We start from the raw sequence: 25,431 nt of genomic DNA, 5'->3' as shown, positions 1-25,431 counted from the left end.
GTTGAATTTTGTGGGGGTTTTTAATAATTTTGTGGGGTTTTTCTTTCATTTTGAGGAATTTGGAGGAGATTTTGTGGGATGTTTCTGGAATTTGTTGAGGTTTTGAGAAGATTTAGGGAGTTTTGTGGGATTTTTCTGCAACTTCGATGGATTTTTCTAGAATTTTGTGTGATTTTTATTGAATTTTGTGGAATTTTTCTGAGATTTTGTGGAGATTTGTGGAGATATTGTGAGATGCTTCTGGAATTTTGTAGGGTGTTGAGAAGATTCAGGTACTTTTGTGGCATTTTTCTGAAATTTCCTGGCATTTTTCTTGAATTTTTTGTAATATTGAGGAGATTTTGTGGGATATTTCTGGAATTTTGTGCGATTTTTGTGGAATTTTTTACATTTTTGAGGAGACATGAAGAATTTTGAGGTATATTTCTTCGACTTTGAGGAATTTTGTGGATATTTTGTGGGTAGTTTCTGGAATTTTATGTGATTTTTCTTGAATTTTTATGGGAATTTTAGACATTTTTGAGGGATTTTTCTGGTATTTTGTGGGATTTTTGAGAAATTTTTTGGGATTTTTAGGAGACTTGATAATTTTGGGGGATTTTTCTTAGATTTTGTGGAAATTGGAGGAGATTTTGTGGGATGTTTCTGGAATTTGGTAGGGTTTTGTGAAGAATTTTGTGGAATTTTGTGGGATTTTTCTTGAATTTTGTCATATGTTTCTGGAATTTTCAGGATTTTGAGGAGGTTTGGGGTATTTTGTGGTTTTTTTCTGGAGTTTTGCAGGATTTTGAGAACATTTGGGGGAATTTTTATGAAGATTTTCATGAATAAAACAGGGGAAAAAAAAGGTTAGAAGTGATTATATTTCACTAAACAAAGGTGAAACGCAAAACCATCCAAAGGGACCTTAACTCCGTGCTAAATCTGCATGGTTTGGCCTAGCATCAGCCAAATGGGGTTAAAGTCATCCCAAGGTGTCCAAAGTGCAAACAAAAATGGCATAAAATTGCCCAAACTGGTGTCAAACCCACTCCAAATGGCCTAAAATCACCCTTGAATCTCCCAAATGCGTGTAAGATCCACCCTGAGAGTAGCTGGTTTTGCCTCAAATCACCCAAAGGGCCCCAACATCACCCAAACTGGCCTGAAACACCCAAAAGTGATCTAAAATCACCTGAAAAGGGCTCGGTTTGACCAGTACCGGGACTGGGAGTGAGACTGAGATCGAGACTGAGACCGAGACTGAGACCTAAACTGGGCCTGAGACTGGGACTGAATCCAGCACCGGCACCGAGACTGGCACGGCTCCGGGACCGAGACTGAGACCGGGACCGGGACCAGCACTGGGATCGGCACCGGGATCAGCACCGGGATCACTCCAGAACCAGCACTGGGATCAGCACTGGGATCACTCCAGAACCAGCACTGGGATCAGCACCAGGACAGCTCTTGGAGCAGCACTGGGATCAGCACCGGGATTGCTCCAGGACCAGCACTGACACTGGAACAGGAACTGCTCCGAGGCCAAGACTGAGACCAGGACTGAAACCAGCACTGGCACCAGCACTGAGACTGGCACCGCTCTGGGACCAAGACCGAGACTGGGACTGAGAGTGAGATTGAGACAAAGACTGGGACTGGGAGCGCGCTGGGACGGACACTGGGACCACCACAGCTCCGGGACAGAGATCGACACCGGGACCGGAATCAGCTCTGGGATCGCTCCGGGACCACCATGTTCACTCCAGGCAGTTTTGGCTGTGCCCCCGGGCGAGACTGGGAGGGAACTGGGAGGGAACTGGGAGAGAACTGGGAGGGAACTGGGAGGGAACTGGGAGAGAGCTTTCAGCGGGGCGGGACCACCTCGGTTTGCATCGTTCCGGTGCAGCCATCCCGGTCCATGTGGTCCTGGTCCATGTGATCTGATCTCAATCTCTGGTGCTGATCCATATGGTCCCGGTCTGTGCAATCCCAGTCTGTGCAATCCCAGTCGGTGTGATCCCAGTCTGTGCAATCCCAGTCTGTGCAATCCCAGTCTGTATGATCCCGGTCTGTGCAATCCCAGTCTGTATGATCCCGGTCTGTGCAATCCCAGTCTGTGCAATCCCAGTCTGTGCAATCCCAGTCTGTGCAATCCCAGCCCATGGATCCCAGTCTGTGTGGTCCTGCATGGCATACACTCCAAGAGTCTGGAATTGCAGTTGCCAGCAAGGAAAAGATGTTCCTGCCCTTGAAGGCAAAGCTCTTGAGAAGGGGCCGAGAGCCAAGTGCAGCAAGATCTTACAGTGACATTTCCCTGCCAGCCCCCAGAACTTCACCCATGCTTGTTGTAGCTCCTGGATTGGGAATTAAATCAGGGAAGGGTTCTGGTGAGAGCTGCCCTGGGTGCAGGGAGACGCTGATGTCAGCGTTCAGGAACACACATAATCATAGATTGATTATATGCAGCTGCTTTATTGAAGTTCACGGGAACTAGGGGTATCAGCAACCCAAATCTAGCTCCATCATCTTTGTCCAAAGTGCACATATTTATACAATTTCAGCTGTAGCAGTAATCACTGTAACAACCTTATCAATATTGCTTCAATAATATTGCTTGATTAGCTTTATCAATATTGCTTCATGACAGTTAGCTCATCCTTGTACAAATATGTACAAATCTGATCTCTGGGTGGGTACCTTGGAATCCCCAAGTACCAGTTCCCGTTACCGTAAACATTTCAGCTTGCTAGACCATCCCTAATACCAGACATTCTTGCAGCCTATTTCTACATGATTTTAAGAAACATTTTCGGAAACATTTAACTCCATAGTAACACGGCTGTGACTGCTGTGGTGTCACAGAGAGTGGAACACTGGGGCTGTCACTGCTCTGGTGTCACAGACATGGGAACACTGGGGGTGTCACTGCTGAGGTGTGTGATAGATTGACATTTAAGAAAAAAAGACAAACAGCTAAAGATATTAAGGTTGCTGGAGGCTGGTGGGAGCCAGCCTGGCCTATAACTGGTCATTTATGAGAATTGACAGTAGTTTTGACCATTGAAAAGTGATATCAACCTGTGAACATCACCCTTTAAAACTTAAGCCTGGGAATTTCTCTTTCTCTTTGGTTTCTGGCTTTTGAAGAGGTAAGAGGGCTCTGGTTCAGCCTCCTCCCCCACAGGCCAGACAAGGCCACAGGGGGAGCGGGACTGGCCAGAGTTCTGCAGTTCCTGGCGAGGGATGGAGACTGTGAAGTAACAGGAGCCCCTTCCCAGAGGGAAGTACTCCCATCTGTCCTACTGGTCTGGCCTTAATGTAAATCTTTGAGTTCATCAAAGGGTCATTGCTAAACAAAACTTTTTGCCTGCTGACATTGCTGGTCATGTTCTGTCCCATGAGATGCTCTTGATGGTTGCCTCTTTTCCTGGGCATGGCACTGGAGGAGGTCCAGGCCCAGGTGATGCCACTGAAGGAAATGTGCCCTCAGCCCAGGGACACTCAACACAGACTCCCCCAGCCCCTCGGGGCCCCGCCGCTGGTCACAGCAGCCCCTGCCTGGCTCCTGCCTGCCCACACCGTGGTCAGCCCCGCCTGCTCCTGGACATAGAGCTCAGCCAGGGCTGGTGCTGTGTGGGCTTTGCTGGTGGTACCAGCCAGACACTGGGGTGAGAGCTCCATCTCTTTATTGGAACAGAAGAGCTGTGTCAGGCCCTGCCCTGGCAGGAGGGACCCACCTTCAGTCCAGGCCACAGAGCAGGGCGGGTCCCTTCAGGGACACAGGGCCTTGCTTTGGGTGGTGGCAGCATCTGCACAGCAGCAAGCTGGTAAGGCAGCTGTGACAGGGACATCACGTATGGGCATGGAGATGTGAAATGTGTGGTACAGGTGTCCCTGAGGGAGGTGTTGGCCTTTCCTGTGAAGCTGCAGAGGGGAACCTGTTGAGAGAGGAGATGGCTGAGGCCCCAGCTGCAGCTGGCACACAGGGACTCTCTTGCACACTGGGAGATTCTCACTGTGCTCAAAGTTTCCCTCTGAAGACTAAGAGGTAAATTTAGATAGGCTTAGCAACTGGTCTGCAGGCCAAACAATTGAGGTAGCAAAAGAAGAAATTGAGAAAATACAAGTTTATCCATAGTGAGGATGAAAAGAAGGTCATTAGCATGGAAACCAATAAAAAGGGACATAAAGCGGTATTTGCAGTTATGTAATACCTGCCTTAGAGGCAGCATACGTGCCTTAATAATCTCTTGTAAACTCTTGACAATTTATTGTTGATGTCAATTGCTTTGTACCAATAAAATACATTAAGCCATTGCGTTGCCCAATGAATATAATGAGCTGTTTTGATGTAACTAATGACTTAAGATTATGCTTTGTTAAGTGAATAAAAGTTGACAACACTTTGTAATGAAAAAGAAGCCATTGTAGTCTCTGCACAAGTGTGTGTCGTGTATCCGTCTCAAGTGACAGGTGAGAAATTCAAAAATGCCTTTGAAAAATCCTAAACTACTATGGAAATTTAGAAGAAATATTTGTGGATTACTTTCTAAAAAAAAAAAAAAAAAAAAAAAATAAAAAAAAAAATTAAACATTCCTAAGAACTTTTTACTTCTAAAAATGAAAAACAAAGATAACATGGTGGTCCATGCCTGGCTGCTACTGGCAGAGCAAGAAGCTGATAATGCAGCTTTGGTGGGGACAACAGACACTGACTTGGAGATGCAGGAAGACAGGTGTAGTTCTCCCTGATTGAAGCCTTTGGCCAGTCTTCTGAAGATGCAGAGGTGCTCCTGTGGAGAAGGGAGGCGGCTGTTGCCTCCAGCTTCCGCTGGAACTCAGGGACCCTCCTGCACAGCAGGACCCAGATTGGCCAAGGCTCCCCAGCACGGCTGGAGCTGCTGGCACAGCTTGGCCCAGCTGGACAGCTGCCCCCCTAGGCCCCCGTGGGCAGGGGATGGCTCAGGGCAGGGTCCCTGCAGTCTGCTTTTCAAAGGCAATCTTACCACCACTCTTTCTCCTGCCCACCTTGTTTTCCCTCTGCCTGGAGCTCCTAGGGCTGCTCCTGGCCAAGAATAATAATCACTGCTTATTCTGTCAGGAAAGGGACATTGAGAAGTTGTCACCAGCATGCACCATGACCTTCACAATATGATTGACCAGGACTGCACGTCAATCCATATCTCAGTGCCAGTCTGGATGGGAGTACAGATCAGAAGCATTTTCATGGTGTGCTGGGCTCCTCATCCTGTTTAGGGAACGAGGCACTGCAAGGAGGTCCTCAGTGGCAGAGAAGCCACTGCCTGAGATGTAACCCCGGGTGCCTCCTGTGGCTCAGGGAGCGGCTGTGGTTGTAAAGGTGTGTTTGTCTGCAGCACAGAGCCAGGGCTTAGTGAGGCCCTTGCTGTGCCTCGGGCACGGCTCGGCAGTCCCATTGGGCCCGGGGCCTCAGCCCTCCCTGTCGGGGCTGACCTGGCCTGGCCCAGCCACGGGACGGGCCCAACAAGGGCGCAGCGGGTCCAGAGGCCTGGCCTGGCCCAGGTCCCCAAGGGATGGGCTCCATTTGCCTGCCTGACACGCAGGCCAGCCTGAGGCTTTGCAGGAAGATTCCTGCCAGCTTTGCACAATCTCCACTGAGAGTGTCCCTTTGCTGAGAAGACTGACAAACCCCTCTAGTTTAACCCTACTGCACACCTCATGAGGGATCTCTGCAAATCTTAGGAGACCATAAATATTCCTTTGTGCCTCATGAGGGATCTCTGCAAACCTTGGCAGAGACCCCAAAATATCCCTTGTTCCTCACAGGGAATCTGTGCACACCTTTTGAGAGACCCCAAAATAACCTTGTGTGCCTCACAAAAGAATCCAGCCCCTGGCCCACTTCAGGAAGGACTCGGCTCCTCTGCAGGCCTTGATGGCAACGACTAAATGGTCACATAAATCATGAGGAACTCAAGCCCCCTGCCAGTCTTACAGCGTTCTCCAGTCACCTGTAGCCATAAAAGTGACCCCAATTCCCCTAAGAATTTCAAGAGGAAACCCCAGCCACATGCACCACTTACAAAAGACCCAAATGCATGCCTGTCTTACTGGAAAACACAACACCCTGTCCGTGTGCCTCACAATGGACCCCAATCATCTGGCAGCCTTACAGGGGTCCCCCATCACCTGCATGCCATAGAAAATCCAGGTGTGCCATTAACACTAACCAACAGTATGTTCCATGACAGAAACCTCTCCAGTGCCTTTCTGAGAATTGGGAACACGTTGTGGTGCCAGCTGCATCTGTGGGAGCCATGGGCAGCGTGAGTCTGTGCTGTGCTCCACTGCTGAGCTGGCAGCATGGTGGGTATTCCTTCCAGAAATTCCAGGATATTCCCTGTTTTCCCCAGGTCTGGGGCCTGCAGGTACCTTGCCACCCCTTGGCATAGGCTGTGCTGCCCAACAAAGCCCAGAAGGCCGAGAGGAGAGCCTGAGGGCAGCAGGAAGAAGCTCCTGCTCTAGAACTGAGGGAGTTCTTCCAGAAGCAAAGATTGTGAATTTAAGCTATTTGCACTGTGCTCAAAGTTTGCCTCTGAAGACTAAGTGGTGAGCTTGTCAGTAATCCCAGAAAATATCCGGAAAAATATTTTATGCAATTTTTTTGGATTAGGTCCAAATCTCCAGTGGGAAAAGAGCCTCCCCAGTATGCTGGGTGTCTTGGGGTGTCTTAGTTCTTCCTAGAGTAAACATTACCAATTAAACGCAATTTAATGTTTTATTGAAGAAATGGAAAAAATGTTCCAGAATTCTAAAACTACTTTGAAAAACATGTTACTAGTCTGGAAAAATAGAAGAAACATTTGGGGACTTCTTTCTACCAAAAAAAAATTTAAATATTTCCAATAATTTCTAATTTCTAAAAATGGAAAACAAAGATATGCCCCATGCCCGGCTGCTGCCTGCCCAGCCAAGGCTGTGGCCAGCCAAGCAGCTGCACCAGTGCTGGTGGTACCAGCCAGACCCCAAAGCAGAAGCCCAAAGATGTTGCTCAAGCCCTTCCCTGGCAGGAGGGGCCCACATTCAGGCCTGGCCAGGCACCAGGGCCAGCACCTTCAGGGACAGAGGGCCCTGTTTTGGGTGGTGGTGGCACAGCAATAAGCTGATAATACAGCTGTGGCAGGGACAATGGACACTGGCTTGAAGATGGAGGAAGACAGGTGCAGGTCTCCCAGACTAACATGTTTGGCAGGACTTGTGAAGCTGCAGAGGCACTCCTGTTGAGAGAAGAGGCAGCTGAGGCCCCCAGATGCCATGGGCACACAGGGACCCTCCTGCACAGCAGGACCCAGAGCGGCCAAGGCTCCCCAGCACAGCTGGAGCTCCTGGAACACCTTGGCCCAGCTGGACAGCTGCCCCTCAAGGCCCCGGCGAGCAGGGGATGGCTCTGGGCAGGGTACCTAGCAGGAGCAGGCCCCAGAGCGCCTCTGCCTTTCAAGTCCCTGCTCTTTCTCCTGCCCACCTTGCTTTGCCTCTGCCTGCTGCTCCTGGGGCTGCTCTTGGCCAGGCAGCCTCAGTGGGAGCCAGCACTGGCTGCAGCCTGAGTGGGCTCCCCAGGACAAGACCCCGCAATTAAGAGGCCAATGAAAGGCCTGGGCAGCTGCAGAAATCTCAGCAGAGTTATTTGGGCAACCACTGATTACCCACAAGTGCACAGCAGCCTCACTGAGAATCTTTGCTGTCTACAGTAGGGTTTCAAAAGAAGCTGTTTGAGGGAAAGATGAATGAAATACTCACCGTTTTGTCTTCCAGACATACCAGATTCCAACACAGCATAAAATGAAGAAAAGCAGCAAAAAAAGCCGGCCTGCCATTAATCCTAGCCAACAGAGTGTTCCCTGACAGCAACCTCTTCTGATGCCCTTCTGGGAATCGGGAACTTGTGTTGTGCCGACTGCATCTGCAGGAGCAATGGGCAGTAAGAGCCTGTGCTGTGCTCCACTGCTGAGCTGGCAGCATGGTGGGTACCTCCAGGATATTCCCTGTTTCCCCCAGAGCTGGAGCCTGCAGGCACCTTGCCACCCCTTGGCACAGGCTCTGCCACCCAATAAAACCCAGAAAGCCGAGAGGAGAGCTCGGGGACAGCGCAGCTGCTTGGGCAGTGGCTCCTTCCAGGGACACGGGCCAAATCCATCCCTGAGCAGCCACTGCCACCCCTGACTCTCCCTGCTCTGTGACAGCTCCCCCAGCCCAAGGGGACAGAGCCAGGCCCTGTAAGGGGCCAGTGCAGCCCCTGCCCAGTTGGGAGCCAGGGCTGGCTGTGGCTCTGGGCTCGTGGCAGGGCTCCCACTCAGGGCTGTTCCTGCGTCTTAGGCCTCTGGATGCTTAGGGCCAGCTCCAGGAGCAGCTGCAGTGGGATGGACATCGGTGCACGAGTCCCATTTCCCAGGGGCTGGGAATGAGCTCCAGAGGCCTGGAAGCCGCGGCGCCTCCAGCTTTTGCTGCTGCCAGGCTGTGCAAGGAGAGGCCCTGTGGGAAGAGCTGCTGGCACACAGCCCCATCGAGGGCTGAGCCCAGCACAGCAATTACCTCCTGTGCCTGGGCCCACGCCTGCAATTGCCTCCTTTCCTTCAGGAAATGCTGCCTTCCATAGAGCCTCTCTGTCCATCGCTTGAGAAAGGAAGAGGCACAGCTGGATCAGATGGAACTATCACATAGCAGGGAAGTGGCCTCTTCAGGAGGCAGTGGTTGTCAAAGACATGGAAGAGGATCAGGAAAAGGCCCAGGCTCTCTCTTGTCCAAACCACCACCTCTCCTAATCTGCTTGGAGAACAGGAAGTTACAGAGGATCTCAAGGTGTGCATGGCCCATAGTGCAGTTTAGGCAGCCTGCCTGCTGATGCCAAATGCCTTCCTGCAGAGGCTGGGGAGAAACCGCATCCAGGCCAGGCTGGGAAACATCCCTGCAAGGCTTGAAAGCAGCAGCAGGGCAGTGAGGCTGCCATGGATCCCTTCCCATGGTACCAGGCATGGCATGTCCAGAGAAAGCCCCCAGCTGCTGAGTCTCAGGAAAGGCTGAGGGAAATGTACCCACCATGCCCTTTGAGCAGTTCCTTCTCTATTTCTTTCAGGATGTGGTGTGACTCAAGTGATTCTTTCTGTCCTGTGGCTTTGTTCTTCCCTCTCAGAGGACCTTAACAAAAAATAGTTCCATTTCCCAGGAATGGGTCCCAAAAAAACAGGGGTCAACCTGTGGGTTCAGCAGGGACACACTACTCACCCCTGCGATGAGAGCCGAGCTTGTGGGCAGTAATCAGCAAAGGAGCTGAGAAAGTCCTCCCTGCAGACACACCTGTAACTCAACAGTCACAGAAGCGTCTGTCACCTGGTTTCTACCAGGTTGTCAATGATTATTCCCTGTTGGGACACGGAGAACATACCTGCAGGAGACTCCAATGGCTTCAAAACTTTATGCAGCCAATCTAATGGAGAAGCCTTCCTAGGAACCTCATCTGGAAGGGAGGACAGATGTAAACCTTTTTCAGGGTGTGCTGGGATCACTTTCAGCCTTAGGGAACTGGGCACTGCCAGGGGGTTGGGTAAGACCATGGGAGCCAGATGTCAGTGGACATGGAGAAAGCTGTAGAGGGGCCTGGGGAGCTCTGGGCTGGCTCCTGGTCACTCTTTCCATGCCCTGTGCAACATCCCTGAAGGGTGGGCACTCCCCAGTAGCAGAGATGGCAGCTCAAGTCTCAGCAGGGCTCAGGCCCAGGGGCACAGCAATTACCTCCTGGGACTGTGCCTGGCATGGCCTCCCTTCCTGCAGCAGAGGCTGCCCATGAGCCACTGCTTCCTCTGGGAAACGCCACCTTCAGCACAGCCTCTTTGTCCACTTCTGCAGAAAGGGGCAGCTGGATCAGATGGCAGCATTCCCCACTGGGGGAGGTGGCATCTTCAGGAGGCAATGCTTGTCAAAGACTTGGTTAAGGACCAGGATATCATATAAACTTTTGGGATTGGCCAGAGCCCTCCCTTCTCCAAACAGCTGCCATTTTTGATCTACCCAGAGACCGGGGAATCCTACAAGACCTCAGTGTGGGCATGGCCTATGCTTCAGTTTGGGCTCCCTGTCAGCTGATGCCAAATGCCTTCCTGCAGAGGCTGGGGAGAAGCTGCAGCAGGCCAGGCTGGGAAACAGTCCTGCAGGCCATGAAAGCAGCAGTGGGGCAGTGAGGCTGACATGGATCCCTTGCCTCTGTGTTGGGCACTGCATGTCCAGATGTGCAGAGAAAGCCCCTGGCTACTGAGTCTCAGGAGAAGGCTAAGGGATGCAGACCCACATTGTCCTCCCTGCAGAATTTTCTTCAGCATTTGCCTCATGGGTTTGGATGGCTCATGTGGTATCATAACTCCTGTAGCTTTGCTATTTCCTCTTGGAGGACCTTAGAGCAAAATAGTTCAATTTCGCAGGAATGGATCCCAGAACGCTAATGCTCAGCCTGTGGGATCAGCAAGGACACAATACTCACCCCTCTGATGGGAGCCAGGCTTGTGTGCAGCAACCAACCCAGGAGCTGAAAAAGTCCTCCCTGCAGACACACCTGTAACTCAACAGCCACAGAAGCTTCTGTCATGTCTGCTGATCTGCACAGGCAGCACTGAGCTGCAGGAGCGATGAGGGGATCACACAGGGTGAGGACACACACGTGCACAGCTCTGTCCTGGCACCTGCAGCGATGCCACCCTGGCCAAGCTTTAGTCTCTGAGCTGGCAGCTCTTCCCAGGGGGAAAGGCCTTATGCTCACCATCTTCCAGAGCATTCGTTCTGGGTGTGGGTTGAGAAGCCAGATCACCTTCACCAAGAGGCTTGGCTGCAAAGAAAGGCAGGAGAGAAGTGCTCCAATGGCACTGTAGGAGATCCTCAGGCTCCCTGGGTCCAGCAAAGGAGGTGTGCAAGGCACAGCCCTGGGACACAGCCCTGGGCCCGGCCCCTTCCCTCTCTGATCTTCTCCGTGGCTGTACAGAGCACACAGGGAAGGAGACACTGATATTGCACATGGGAAGAGATTGATGCCTAAATTCACCTTCCTCCCACTGGCAGTGACCTGTGGGATCCCTCAGGGCTCTAGAAGGGAGCAGGGCAAGGTTTCCAGATCCCATCAAGCCTGAGATTATGTTAAGAGATATAGCACATGAGTGAGCTCTTGCCACCTTGTCATTGCTTGTTCTGTCAGTAAAGGGAATAGAAGAATTTGCCTCCAGCATTCTCCAAGATATTCAAAGTATCATTCAGTAGCACTTCCAAATAATTAAGGTTGTGTTCCAAATCTAGAAGGGAGCACAGATCAGAACTGTTTTCATGGTGTGCTAAGATCCCCTTCTACCTTAGGGAACTGGGCAGTGCAAGGGAGTCACACTAAGGCTGTGGGTGCCAGATGTCAGTGGACATGGCCACAGCTGCAGAGGGGTCTGGGGGCTCTGGGCTGGCTCCTGGTCACTCTCCGCCCTCTTTGCAGGCCCTGTGCAGCATCCCTGGGAGAGGTTGCTGGAGCAGCCCAGGCCCCACTGGGGTCCTCTCTCTGCCACAGCTGAAAGAATTGTAAAAGCAATGGGGAAGAGCTACAGCAGACAGTGCCACAACTGTCCCTCAGGACCTCCCTCCCTCCTGCCCACGTTCTGCTGGGACAGCTCTCCCATCCCATAGAGACAGAGCCAGGCTCTTTCAGGATATAGTGGAGCCTTGCTCTCCCCCTCTGCCTATTCCCCACCATGGGCACTCCTTTGCAGCCACTGCCAGGTTTTGGGACCTGTCTCCCATGGAGGGACCCCAGCAGGACTGCTCACTAGCCAAGTGCCCTGAGCCTGCTGGGGATAATTCCATTGGGCTGTGCTGGTCTTGTCCAGGCTGTGTCCACACTGCCAAGCAGTAGACAAGCAGCTCAAGTCTCAGCAGGGCTCAGGCCCAGGGGCACAGCAATTACCTCCTGGGACTGTGCCTGGCATGGCCTCCCTTCCTGCAGCAGAGGCTGCCCATGAGCCACTGCTTCCTCCGGGAAACACCACCTTCAGCACAGCTCTTTGGTCCTTCTCTGAAAAAAAATAAATTGTACACCTGAATCAGATGGAACCTTTCCCCATTGGGGAGGTGGCATATTCAGGAGGCAATGCTTATCAAAGGAAACCATATAAACTTTTGGGATTGGCCAGGGCCCTCCTTTCTCCAAACAAACACCATTTCTGGTCCACCCTGAGACTGGGAAAGTGCAGAAGATCTCAGGGTGGGCATGGCCAGTGGTGCAGTTTGGGAAACCTGTCAGCTAATGCCAAATCCCTTTCTGCAGTCTGGGGAGAAGCTGCAGCCAGGCCAGGCTGGGAAACAGCCCTGCAGGCCATGAAAGCAGCAGTGAGGCTGCCATGGATCCCTTCCCGCTGTGGTGAGCACTGCATGTCCAGATGTGCAGAGAAAGTCTCCACCTGCTGAGTCTCTGGAAAGGTTGAGGGACATGGACCCACCTTGCCCTCCCTGCAGCATTTCCTTCAGCATTTGCCTCATGGGTTTGGCTGGCTCATGGGGTTTCATAACTCCTGTAGCTTTGTTCCTCCCCCTCGGAGGACCTTGACAGCAAGTAGTTCCATTTCTCAGGAAGGGACCCCAGAAAACCAGTGCTCAGCCTGTGGGGTCAGGAGGGACACACCACTCACCCCTCTGATGGGAGCCAGGCTTGTGTTCAGCAACCAACCCAGGAGCTGGGAAAGTCCTCCCTGCAGACACACCTGTAACTAAACAGCCACAGAAGCTTCTGTCATCACTGCCAGCTGGACAAGGTTTAAGGTTCTGAGCTGGCAGCTTTCCCAGGGGGAAAGGCCTTGACCTACCCTCACCATCTCCCAAGGGCTGAGTCCTGGACATGGGTTGGGAAGCTGGATCGCCTTCAACAATAGGTTCAGCTGCAAGGAAAGGCAGGACAGAACAGGTCCTGGACAGTGCTCATGATTCTCCTTCAGGCTGGAGGGGCAGTGAGTGCACCTGGCTGATTTCTGCCCTTCAAGGCACTCCCTCATCTCTGCCTTCCACCCAGGAGCAGGGGCAGGGAGACCACGTGCCTGCAGTTGCCCCACACCAGGATAGAAGAAGTTTCTTGAATGGCAGTCAGGGGAGAAAGGACACCCTGGAACTGCCAGCAGCTCTGAACTGAGCCCCAGGCAGGGCCAGGGCTTGGCAGCAGTAGCTCAGGCTTCCTGGGGCTGGAAAAGGAGCCATGCAAGGCACAGCCCCAGGGCACAGCCCTAGGCCCAGCCCCTTCCCTCTCTGTTCTTCTCTGTGGCTGCACAGAGCACACGGAAGGAGACACTGGCATTGCACACAGGAAGAGGATTGACATCTAAATGCACCTCCCTCCCACTGACAGCAATGCTGTGGGATCACTCAGGGCTCCAGAAGAGAGCAGGGCAACTTTTCCAGAATCCATCAAGCCTAAGATTATGTTAAGAGATAATGGTACACGAGGGAGCTCTTGCCACACTGACACCGATTATTCTCTCAGGAAAAGCACATTGAGAACTTGCCTCCAGCATTCTCCAAGTGTTTCAAGCTGTTATCCAAGAGGGCATCCAGATAATGCAAGTTACAATCCCAATCTAGAAGGGAGCACAGATCAGAAACATTCCCATGATGTGCTGGGATCCCCTTCTGTTTTAGGGAACTGGGAACTGCAAGGGGGTCAGGTAAGGCCATGGGAGCCAGATGTCAATGGACATGGCCAAAGGTGCAGAAAGGCTTGGGGAGCTCTGGGCTGGCTCTGGTCACTCTCCACCCTCTTTGTAGGCCCCATGCAACATCCGTGGAGAGGCAGCAGAACCAGCCCAGAGCCCCTTGAGACTCTCTCCCTCCCACAGAGGAAACCCTCCCTTAAGCCCTGGGGAAAACCATCCCCAATGCTTCCCAGGGAGAAGGAAGTGCTGTCCCAGGAAAGGGAAGCCAGGCCCTGGGCCCACCTGCTCCCTGTGCTCGCCACGGAGCAGCCTGGGCAGCCCTGTCAGGCAGGGCCACTGCCAGGAGGAGCAGGAGGAAGAGGCGCAGAGCAAAGGCCATGGTGCCTTGCCCACTGCCAGTCCTGCAGCTCTTGCTGCCACCACTGTCCTGACACTGCTGTCCCAATGTCAGCACCGCTGCTGCCGCCACCGCTGCTGCCACAACAGTCATGGTCAAGGACTGACGGCTTGGTCCTTGTGGTGCTGTGCAACCACAGGGCTCTGGGACCTCTGTGACCTCAGAGCCTGCTGTCACCTCAGCCTGCTGTCACCCCAGAGACTGCTGTGACCTCATGGCCTTGGCTGTACCCCCTGAGTGTTCTCCCATCTGTACTCCAATCTGTACTGGACTGATTGTAAATCTTTGACTTCATCAAAGGGTCATTGCTAAACAAAACCTTGGTTTTGCCTGCTGACATTGCTGGTCATGTTCTGTCCCAGGAGATGCTCTTGATGGTTGCCTCTTTTCCTGGGCATGGCACTGGAGGAGGTCCAGGCCCAGGTGATGCCACTGAAGGAAATGTGCCCTCAGCCCAGGGACACTCAACACAGACTCCCCCAGCCCCTCGGGGCCTCACTGCTGGTCACGGCATCCCCTGCCTGGCTCCTGCCTGCCCACACCGTGGTCAGCCCCGCCTGCTCCTGGACATGGAGCTCAGCCGGGGCTGGTGCTGTGTGGGCTTTGCTGGTGGTACCAGCCAGACACTGGGGTGACAGCTCCATCTCTTTATTGGAACAGAAGAGCTGTGTCAGGCCCTGCCCTGGCAGGAGGGACCCACCTTCAGTCCAGGCCACAGAGCAGGGCGGGTCCCTTCAGGGACACAGGGCCTTGCTTTGGGTGGTGGCAGCATCTGCACAGCAGCAAGCTGGTAATGCAGCTGTGACAGGGATATCACGTATGGGCATGGAGATGTGAAATGTGTGGTACAGGTGTCCCTGAGGAGGTGTTTGGCCTTTCCTGTGAAGCTGCAGAGGGGAACCTGTTGAGAGAGGAGATGGCTGAGGCCCCAGCTGCAGCTGGCACACAGGGACCCTCTTGCACACTGGGAGATTCTCACTGTGCTCAAAGTTTCCCTCTGAAGACTAAGAGCTTAATGTGGATGGGCTTAGCAGCTGATCTGCAGTCCAAACAATTGAGGTAGCTGTCGTTCCGATTGGGAACGGCTATAAAGAACGACATAAACTCTCAAGGGAGTTTCAACACAAGAATTCTCTGGTTTATTACTTCAGGCCTGTTTTTATAGACTGGTACATGGAAGGTACAGAAAAGAAACTCCTATTGGTTAACAAAGTGCTACATCAGCATCATTGGTCAGGGGGGCTCATCACCCCCCTGACTTCCTCCTGCAAGGAAAACACAGACTGCAAAACAACACCTGCAAGGCTGTTTAGTGTCCCTGAGAATTGTTTTAATTCCTTCTCATATTTTTCCCAGGCTATTTGCTCAGGCATCGAGGAGCCAGGCGGCCTGTAATTTGTACAGGCACTGTGGTTCAGATTTAGCATCCATAACTCACCCTTTTTGTTAAAAAAAAATAAAAATAAAAGGGCAGTGTTTGTCACGTCCTGCTGGGCCCTTGCAGGAGGGAGAACAAACACAGCACAAGAGGGTTCTTTGCTAGAACTTTGAATGGATGCTAATCTAGAATTAATCTAGAATTTTGGCTTATGTTTTGGTATTTAAGAATTGTTTTCTTTGCAGGGATTCGATGGTTGACTCCAATGTCTCTAATTCAGTAAACCAACACACACTCTCACACAACAAATAACATTGTTAATTTGTTCAAACTGACAGTTTAACTTGTCGACAGGTAAGAATATTTAGTCTCTGCTTGTAGAAGGACCATCTGAATGATGATCGGTATCTTGGTCACCATCTGATGGTCGCCTGTTGACTGCTTTCTGCTTTTGATGCTGCAGATCAGGGCGAACACACCTTGCAGGTATCCACCGTACTCCAGTGTCCGTGGAGACGCATGCATACCCACGACCCCAAGCGATGAGCTCGCACGGGCCTTGCCACTTGTTGGTGGTCAGGTCTCTCACCCAAACTTTCGCTCGAGGCAGGTGCACCTCGCCTGAAGACTGCAATGAAAGAAAATGATTCAAGATCACAGGGTTATCTGAATTCTTTTTCACTGTGAGGTGATTAATTGTGTACAAGGCTTTCTCCAGTCGGCTGTGTGGAGTTTCTCCAACCATCCCCATTTTCTGTTTTTCTAGAACACGTTTTAAGGTACCATGAGCGCGTTCAACAATAGCCTGCCCAGTGGGAGAAGGTGGAATACCAAATACGTGTGAAACTCCCCATAACTGTAAAAATCGTCGTGTCTTCTGTGAGGTGTAGGCAGGACCATTGTCAGTTTTCATAGAAGAAGGTATGCCCAAGACTGCAAATGCGATTTTCCAATGGGCAATAACATCACGACCCTTTTCCCCGGTGTGAGCAGATGCCCACATAGCAGATGAAAATGTGTCAACAGACACATGCACATACTTAAGTCTGCCAAATTCAGCAATGTGAGTGACATCTGTCTGCCAAAGCTGCAGGGCTTTCAACCCTCTGGGGTTCACCCCCGCTGGCAGAGGTGCTGCGAGCCCATGACAGTCAGCACAAGAACTGACAATGTCACGCGCTTCGGTCGGTGTTAAGTGAAACTGTTTTTGCAAAGTATGTGCACTTTGGTGGAAAAAATCATGCGATGCTTGGCTTGTGCAATTTTGTCAGGCTGAGGCGCTACCCAAGCAGGGTTAGCTAACCTATCAGCCCTGGCATTACCTTCTGCTATGAAACCTGGTAGATTGGTATGACTCCGAATATGCAGAATGTAATATGGGTGAACTCGAGCTTGGATTACACACCACAAAGACTTCAGCAGCTGAAATAGATGCTCATTATCAACTTCTTTCAGGAGCACACAATCTAAACGCTTAGCGAGATCTGCTACATAAGCAGAATCAGTAACTAAATTCAGCGGTACCTGAGAAAACCGCTGGAATGCCATGGTAGCGGCCCTTAGTTCGACTAGCTGGGCTGAGCCTGTCTCATGGCCTTCCAGCACTTGCCACTCAGACTCATCCTTCCATGTTACAATGGCTTTCCCCGTTCTTCCTGAACCGTCAGTGAAGACGGTGGGTCCTTGCACTGGCACCCGACTACTTTTTTGCCGAAAGGACAATTCAGCTGACCCTGCTAATTGCAGCAATTTGTGGCTGGGCAGATGATAGGCAATCTGCCCTGAAAAGTTTTCCAGCGCACCCTGTAAAGAGGCACTGTTGGTCAGACTCCATTCAAATTCCTCCCGCCGGATCAGGAGGATAATTTTCTCAGGGTCAGCTGCCATTAACTGCAAACACCGCTGACGGCATTTAATTATCAATTGAGCAACCAATTCAAATAATGTGGGAGCCGTCTTTTTTGGTTGATGGGGCAAAAAGATCCATTCCAAAATGTGCAACGGATCAGCCCATTGTTCACTCCATTGGCCAATGATACCCATAGGATGAGACTCTGGACAAGTAATAAAAACAGTGATATCAATGGATGGATCCACCCGGTAAACCTGCCGAGCAGAAACAGCCTGTTGAACATCCTCCAGCGCTTGCTGCGCTTCAGGGGTCAACTCCCGAGGGGAATTCAGATCAGGGTCCCCCTTTAAAAGATTGAACAATGGGGACAACTGTGCTGTGGTTAGTCCCAAGTAAGGACGCAACTATGTGATGATACCCATCAATTTTTGGGCATCATTCAGAGTTTTGATAGAATCCACAAATTGCACCTCTTGATGGCAAATGGTTCGATCTAAGATTTTGACTCCTAGATATTTCCAAGGAGGATGCTGCTGAACCTTTTCTGGAGCTACTTGCAGGCCATAAGAACGCAGAGCTCCGAACAGCTGGGGCTGTATCCTCAGCAGTTCATCCTGGGTGGATGCTGCCACCAGGACGTCATCCATGTAATGATAACAATAAGCGTCAGGGAACTGCTCACGGACTCCAGATAAGGCCTGAGCTACATACCACTGACAAATAGTCGGGCTGTTCTTGCAGCCCTGTGGCAAAACTTTCCATTGATACCTCTGCACGGGTTCAGCGTTGTTGATCATAGGTACTGTGAAAGCAAACTTGCATTTGTCCTCAGAATGCAATGGAATTGTAAAAAACCAATCTTTTAAATCAAGGATCAGGATTTTCCACCCCATGGGAAGCATGGTAGGTGATGGCATGCCAGGCTGCAGTGCCCCCATGCTTTCCATGACTGCATTGATCTTGCGGAGATCCTGCAACAATCTCCACTTCCCAGATTTTTTCCTGATCACAAAAACGGGACTGTTCCAGGGACTAGTGGAAGGCTCAATGTGTCCCTGCTGTAACTGTTCTTGGACCAACTCACGAAGGGCAACCAATTTCTCTTTAGCCAGGGGCCACTGGTTTTCCCAGATGGGTTTAGTCACCAGCCACCGTAAGGGCAGTGTGGAAAGTTGTGTGCCCTTCGCCACAGTGGCCCCTATCAAAAATGTGTCCCAATCCGCACCCCCCATGCTGCCAAGACATCGCCCCCCCAGAGGTTCAATGGAGCTGCAGTGACATAAGGCCAGACCGTAGCTGTTTGCCCTTCTGGGTTTTTGATCAGCACGGGCCGCTGGCTCACAAATGTCTGCGCGGTACCTCCCAATCCCTCAATGGCCGAACCCATAGGAGTCAGGGGCCAGGACGGAGGCCACGCAGAGAAGGAGACGATCGTCACATCCGCCCCGGTGTCGATGAGACCTCGAAGCTGAATTTGTGGCGGGCTGGCAGTCGGCAGACTCAGGGTGCACGTCATTTGAGGACGCTGAATAGATATACAGGCAGACCAAAGGACTTGGGGCAGTCCGGTAGATCCAAAGCCACCATCCCCGCGAGTCTGATCAGCAGTCCTAGGAACACAGGACACATCCCAAAAATGTGCCCGACACTGCGGACACGCGGCTACTGGACGGGGTGGGGACGGCCCGAGATGGTCACAGGGCAGGCTGTCAGCTGGGTCGTCCCGAGCACCAGAAGAGGCGGGCGGGCCGGTCGCCTCAGGCGATGTAAATTGCCGCTCAGAAGGTACAGCAGGTACGGTGGCAGAGCAGCTGCGGCGAGTGCGGGGGAGAGGCAGCGCCGGCCCCGTGGAAAGCAGCGGAGGGGTGGAAGCACCCCCCCGCCACTGCTGCGGCCGAGCAGCCACAGCGAGTCCGGGGGAGGGGCGGCGCCGGCCCCGGCATGGGCCCCATGGAAGGCAGCGGGGGGCGAAAGCACCCCCCACCGCCGCTGGCAGCGGTGCTCGCTGCATCGGTCCTGGGGGGGTGGATTTCTGGCGCGCAGCCTGCCTCCGCCCGCGGCCCAAGTCCTCCGGGGACCCGGGCCGCTCCGAGGAAGCGCTACGCCACTCATCTACGGTGTCATCCCCCAATCTCTCATCTTGCACAAAAGAGCCACTCCTGGCATCTAAGTCTTCCATCCCGGCCTCACTGTCCTCAGACTGACTCCATTCCAGCGCCTTAAAAAGCGCTCCCCAGGTGGCTGCCAGGCCACACACACTGGTATCTCCGTTAGTCAATTCTGACCATAAATGGTCCCCTATTGACAGCCAAATCTCGAGATCAAAGGCATTGTCCATAGTTATAACAAAACCTTGCTCTTTCACCCACTGAAATAAAACACGCATGGCATCTTCAGAAACACTGAGTCCCATGCGGGGCAGGGCATCCTGCCATGCAAGGTAGGCAAGCTGTTCATCAGCTGAAGTACAGTTCCCCATTATGAGGACTTTATCTTGGCGGCTCCGCGAATGCAATAATGCAGACGCTATCGGCTCTGACCCGGGATTTTGAGCTCTGCTTCGCCAAGACAGCCGTTCCAAGCCCACTCACAGGCACGCTCCACTATCCCGTTGGTTTCCAGAACCAGCTTCCTCTAGGAAAGCCCGGGAGAATTCCACTTACCCCTCTAGGGGGAAGGGCTAGCTTTTTCCCGCTCGCTGCTTACCCTCAGGGGATTAGCAGAAGTCACGTCGGTTACCAGGCCTCGGAGGGTCGGCTGCACCACACGTCGGTCACCAGATGTCGTTCCGATTGGGAACGGCTATAAAGAACAACATAAACTCTCAAGGGAGTTTCAATACGAGAATTCTCTGGTTTATTACTTCAGGCCTGTTTTTATAGACTGGTACGTGGAAAATACAGAAAAGAAACTCCTATTGGTTAACAAAGTGCTACATCAGCATCATTGGTCAGGGGGGCTCATCACCCCCCTGACTTCCTCCTGCAAGGAAAACACAGACTGCAAAACAACACCTGCAAGGCTGTTTAGTGTCCCTGAGAATTGTTTTAATTCCTTCTCATATTTTTCCCAGGCTACTTTCTCAGGCAGCCTGGGGAGCTATGCGGCCTGTAATTTGTACAGGCACTGTGGTTCAGATTTAGCATCCATAGGTAGCAAAAGAAGAAATTGAGAAAATACAAGTTTATCCATAGCAAGGAAGAAAGCAAGGCCGTTAGCATGGAAACCAATACAAAGGTGCATAAGGGGTATTTGCAGTTGTAATAAATGGAATTGGTTTGTGCTAACTAAATTGTAGCTGTTATTAAAGTAATTATTAGAAACAATCAAAAATCAGTGTTACAAAGCAGATGTACCCCTGTGCAGATGTTACATATCAAAATTAAGGTACAGGATGTAGTTTAGAAGATAAATAGTGTCTCAAGACCAAAATGGCCTTGAGATGGACAAAATTAGAATCAATTTAGGCATTGGGTGTAAGGATTAGTAAATATAAGGCTAATTAGTAGACTAACATAACACAAGGCTTAGTACACACATACAAGCCTGTAAGGTTATCCCAAGGACAATGAGGAAGAAGAGAAGCCTTCACCAAAAGACCACCAAAAGAAGACTGAAGACCTCCTAACAACAAGTGAGGCATGTGCTGTGAAGGAAAATGATGTAAAGTCAGAAAAATCAGAAATAGAAGGAAACTTACAGGAAACATTAATGAATAAGTATAAGCATACAGTATATGAGTTTAGCTTGAAGTGCTTTGTTTTGAAGGTGAGGCAGGGTGGGAAGCCTCCATACCCTGGTGGGTTTTGCTTATGCTTTAATCATACTTAATTACTAGTAGATTATATATATAAATTTTAATTTTTTATTAAACTGTATTATTTTACTAAACTATATTCCTTTATACCACATTACTATTCAATTTAGTAAATTGTATTCATTTTTAATTAAACTGCCATTAAGCCAAGGGACCTAGTTGTCAAAATTCTAATTTCATTTATAACAATATTTTTACAAAGAAGGCTGGTACAACAACATTGGTATTTAACAAACATGACACAATATGAGCTATATTAACAAAGAAGGCACCTTATGGTGACAACATTCTACTCTTCAAACTGTAAAACATCATTCTGTACTGATCAGAAGGTCATGATTTACTCTTTACCATCCTGATGCTGAATGTTTCCTTAGGCAGTCTGGTCACAGAGAAGAATGAATCCCTTGCAGACTGCCCCTGTTTGGACAACCTGCTCCTCACCCCGAGCCTCAGCATGTCTGACATGGCCCACCTGGGACTGACATCCCAAAACATTGAAAACATTTATCAACTTTTCTTTATCATTAAAATCTAATTAATTAATAAAAATAAAATTTCATTTTTAATAATAATATTATTCTGTGTTTTTATAATCTACTTTTTATATTTATATAAAAGATTTTATACAATTTTAGGAACAAAAAACATTAGCAGTCCTTGGTTCAAAGTACCACCATTCCCTTCATTAATTAATTGATCACTATTTCTCCCTCCTTATGCTAATTTGTCCTACTTTTAGTCCTTTGATCATGATTTTTATCATTTTCTCCGACAGGGCAAAGGGAGCCACTTTGGGCTCTATGGAGACTTTTTGGGAGACATTTGAGGCAGTTTTGGGTCTGGGGAGGGAATTTAGAGACAACCTGGGGGTCTGGAGGACACTTGGGGAGCTGGGTGGGCTCTTGGAGGGGCACTTAGGGATTCTGTGGGACAATTCGGGGTCCGGGGGAGCACTTGGGGGCCAGGGAGGGGAATCTGGGGGCCCTCCGGGGTCCGGGCAGGCACTTGGGGGGGCTGTAACGCGGCTTCATGGGGCGCAGCGGATGATGGGAGTTGTAGGCGCCGATATAATACGGTTTAATGGGGCCACGGAGCATCACGGGAGTTGGAAGCGTATCTCAAATGGATTCCGGTGATGCGCGGGGTATGATGGGAGATGAAGTCCCGGCTGCAATAGCGCTCTATGGCGCCACAGAGCATGATGGGAGCTGTAGTCCCGGAAGTGGCTCGGAAGGCGCGTTTTGCGGTTCAGGGAAGCACTTGGAGAGCACTTCTGCGTCCGAGCCGTGGCTGCAGGTCCTCGGGCGAATGTATACGGCTCGGGAGCACTTGGGGGGAACCTGGGGAGCTGTAACCGGGCTCTTAGGCGTCTGGGGCACGGCAGGAGGTTTGGGTGTGGAACCGTGTTCCGGGATGATGGGAGATGAATTCCCAGCAGTGTCTGGAAGGGGCATCTGTGGCGTCGGGAGCATTCAGGGATCCAGGGACGCTTTGGGGGGTCCCAAACGGGCGCTCCTGAAGGGAGGATCCCTTTGGGGATCCTGAAGGGTCTGGGGGACACATGGGACCTATGGGGGGCGATCCCGGGGTTCTGGGGAGCGCAGGGCATATTTCCAGTTCCTCACAACCTGGTCTCAATTGCCCCCTGCAGGCTCCTACTCACTGCCAGAACGATCCCAGTATGATATCCCAGGATGTCAGTACACAGCCAGTGCAATCTCAGCCACTGCCAGGATGATCCCAGTACAAACCAGTCGCTGCCAGTGCTGCCACTCCTGGGATCCCCCAGCCCTCTCTGTGTTCCCCCCTCCCACATCTCCCCAGAGGAGCCCCAAGGGCTGGCAGTCCCCAGCCAGGGTCCCCAGCCAGCCCCAGTTTTGGGGGATCTGCAGCCCCCAATTTTCCCAGTTTCCCTCTCCTTTTCCCCGGGCCGGGTTCCCCCTGTCCCCAGCGCGTGGGAGCAGTGGAGAGCCCCACGCTGCCCATCCCAACCTGTCCCGGCTCCATCCCCGCTCCTGCTGTGGGCTGCTCCTGGGGGAGGAGGAGGAGGGATGGAAGTGGAAGGATGAAGGAAAGCAAGAAGGGATGGAAGTAGGAGAAGGGAGTGGTGTTAGGGAGGAGGTGGAGGAGGGAGGAAGAGGCGGAGCAGGAGGAAGAGGAAGAGGAGGGACAGAGGAGGATCAGGGAAAGGAGAAGGAACCACAAGGCCCAGCACACCCAGAATTCACAGCTCAGACCCGTGGGATCATCACCCCGCATCCCACAGCTGACCGGGGTGGGGGAGCTTGGCCCTGATATCCTGGAGGGTTCCTGGGTTAGGTTTTTTTGTGAGTGATGTTTGAAGAATGAAGAACTCCAAAGCTGTATGCAAAATGCCCCTTGGGGGGACATTGGGGGGTCCTGGTGGCAGCTGCTGGCAGAGGCAGCCTGGAGGAGCAGAGCCCTGTGTCCCCCAGGACCCCAAAGTGGGGAGCCCAGAGAGGAGGAGCTCTGCAATTTGTTGGACCCTCAACAGCCTGGAGAGGGGCAGGGGGAACTCCTTGGACCCCCTGCACCCCAAAGCAGAGAATAAGGGGAGAAGGGACTCTGAAGCCCCAAAAACCTCCAGCATCCCTAAGTGCTGAGATGGAAACAGGTAACTTCTCGGATTCCTGGCACTCCCAGCAGCCTGGGGAGGGCAGGGACCGAGTAGACTGGGGACCCCCAGTGCAAGCGTGACCTCCAGGAGTTGGGATGGGAGGGAAACCCTGAACACCAAAGGGGAGAGACCAGAGATGGGGAACTCCTGGGAGGCATTTTCAGGGCTGAATCTTGGTGTTTGGGGTTTTTTATGGACTCCAGATGCTTGTTGACTTCTAGAGATGAACATGGGCAGAATGAACCCTCTCAGCCCATGTGCTCATGAATCGTATTTTTCCCCAAGACAGGATTTTTGATTCCCAAGCTTTGTCCAGATTGAGGAGGAGGCTGTGAGGAAGAGGAAGATGCCCCGGGACACCCAGGCAGGTGAGGAGGAAGTCAGTGCCCCTTTCCCTCTCCCTCCTGCTCCATCTCCCAGCCCAGCATGGCCCCCAGCTGCAGGACAACCCCGCTGCCGACACCGTCCTGCTGTGGACGCACTGGGGGGATCTCCTTCCCCTTCCCTCTGGCACGGAGGCAAATCCCATCCTCTCCTTGTCCTTCCTCAGACAAGGAGCTGAGGATGGAGACCAGGGAGGAAAAATCCCTGCAGCAGAACCTTGTGGAAGAGGCTGATTTGAGCAGTTCCACAGTGCAGGAATCCAATGGGGAGGAAAAGCCCCGGAGATCCCGCAGGAGGAGGGGCTCCAAACCCATCCCAGGGTGCTCTGAGGAGGAAAGACCCGCCCTGTGCCAGGAAGGCGGCCGGAGATCCAGCCGGGGCTCTGAGCTGGTAGTCCATGAGCAGCTTCACAAAGGGCAGAAACACTACAAGTGCTTGGAGTGTGGGAAGAGCTTCCGCCACAGCAACAGCCTGATCCAGCATCAGATGATTCACACTGGGGAATGGCCCTACGAGTGTGAGAAATGTGGGAAGGGCTTCAGCTTCAACTCCAAACTCATCATCCACCTACGCATCCACACTGGGGAGAGGCCCTACGAGTGTTCTGAGTGTGGGAAGAGGTTTCAAACCAGCTCCACTCTCCTCCAGCACCAGCGGATTCATACAGAGGAGAGGCCCTTCCGCTGCCCTGACTGTGGGGAGGGCTTCAATCACAACTCCAACCTCAATAGGCACCGGTGCATCCACACTGGGGAGAGGCCTTTCAAGTGTGGGGAATGTGGGAAGAGCTTCAGAAACAGCTCCTACCTGACCATCCACCAGAGGACCCACACTGGGGAACAGCCCTATGAGTGTGGGGAATGTGGGATGACCTTCAACCAGAGGTCCCAACTGACCATTCACCAGATGATCCACGCTGGGGAGAGGCCCTACGAGTGCCCCGAATGTGGGAAGAGGTTTCAGACCAGTTCCCATCTTCTCCAGCACCAGTGGATTCACACAGAGGAGAGGCTCTTCCGCTGCCCCGACTGCAGCAAGGGCTTCAAGCACAACTCCACCCTCGTCACCCACAGGCGCATCCACACTGGGGAGAGGCTCTACAAGTGTCCCCAGTGTGGGAAGAGATTCACCCAGAGCTCTCACTTGACCAAACACCAACAGAGGCACCACTAAGGGAAGCCCTGCGAGTGCCCCAAGTGCAGGAAGAGCTTTGTGTGCTGCCCCAACTCCATCCCCCATCAGAGGACCCACGTTGGGCAAAGCCCTGATGACCCACGTTCCCAGTGATC

General features: G+C 52.0%; 2 protein-coding genes and 2 long non-coding RNA genes across 4 annotated transcripts in view; 2 read left to right on the top strand and 2 right to left on the bottom strand.

Moving 5' to 3' along the window:
- The window catches only part of LOC147646865 (uncharacterized), a 5,104-nt gene extending 1,010 nt beyond the window's left edge, over positions 1 to 4,094 (top strand). Inside the window, exons 1-2 of the long non-coding RNA XR_015281788.1 lie at positions 1 to 2,038; positions 2,141 to 4,094. The exon at positions 1 to 2,038 is cut by the window's left edge and continues 1,010 nt beyond it. This is a non-coding gene — a long non-coding RNA (uncharacterized LOC147646865). The remainder of the gene's footprint in view (positions 2,039 to 2,140) is intronic.
- The window catches only part of LOC111944270 (uncharacterized), a 100,112-nt gene that overhangs the window by 42,247 nt on the left and 32,434 nt on the right, over positions 1 to 25,431 (top strand). Inside the window, 1 exon segment of the mRNA XM_086872826.1 lies at positions 24,501 to 25,356. Coding sequence (XP_086728952.1) covers positions 24,501 to 25,356 — 856 coding nt within the window.
- Positions 6,721 to 14,171, bottom strand: LOC147646864 (uncharacterized). Its single transcript, XM_086872859.1, has 13 exons — positions 13,956 to 14,171; positions 12,837 to 12,908; positions 12,663 to 12,740; positions 12,474 to 12,575; positions 11,942 to 12,049; positions 10,766 to 10,831; positions 10,490 to 10,561; positions 9,401 to 9,472; positions 9,241 to 9,312; positions 9,055 to 9,153; positions 8,551 to 8,631; positions 7,759 to 7,921; positions 6,721 to 7,238 (listed from the first exon to the last, which is right to left on the bottom strand). The coding sequence occupies exons 1-13, from the start codon at positions 14,161 to 14,163 to the stop codon at positions 7,013 to 7,015; spliced, it is 1,419 nt and encodes a 472-aa protein (XP_086728985.1). The 5' UTR covers positions 14,164 to 14,171; the 3' UTR covers positions 6,721 to 7,012.
- LOC147646863 (uncharacterized) lies at positions 15,746 to 18,897 on the bottom strand. Its single transcript, XR_015281785.1, has 2 exons — positions 18,660 to 18,897; positions 15,746 to 16,076 (listed from the first exon to the last, which is right to left on the bottom strand). It is a non-coding gene; the product is annotated as an uncharacterized LOC147646863 (long non-coding RNA).

Source organism: Cyanistes caeruleus, unplaced genomic scaffold (assembly GCF_971803275.1).
Source record: "Cyanistes caeruleus unplaced genomic scaffold, bCyaCae1.hap1.1 HAP1_SCAFFOLD_78, whole genome shotgun sequence".
NCBI classification, from domain to species: Eukaryota; Metazoa; Chordata; class Aves; order Passeriformes; family Paridae; genus Cyanistes; species Cyanistes caeruleus.
Note: the sequence above shows the minus strand (reverse complement) of the source record. Positions and strands in the feature narration are given on the sequence as shown.

What these genes read in the sequence shown, in the direction of transcription:
- LOC147646864 (XM_086872859.1), bottom strand. Translation starts at nt 14,163, where the DNA reads ATGACTGTTGTGGCAGCAGCGGTGGCGGCAGCAGCGGTGCTGACATTG. An exon ending in GCTCGGCTCTCATCGCAGGG is followed by an intron (nt 9,154 to 9,240) that starts GTGAGTAGTGTG and finishes TTTTTTGTTAAG; the next exon opens with GTCCTCTGAGAGGGAAGAAC. An exon ending in CGTGGGCCCAGGCACAGGAG is followed by an intron (nt 7,922 to 8,550) that starts GTAATTGCTGTG and finishes TTGCTCCTGCAG; the next exon opens with ATGCAGTCGGCACAACACAA.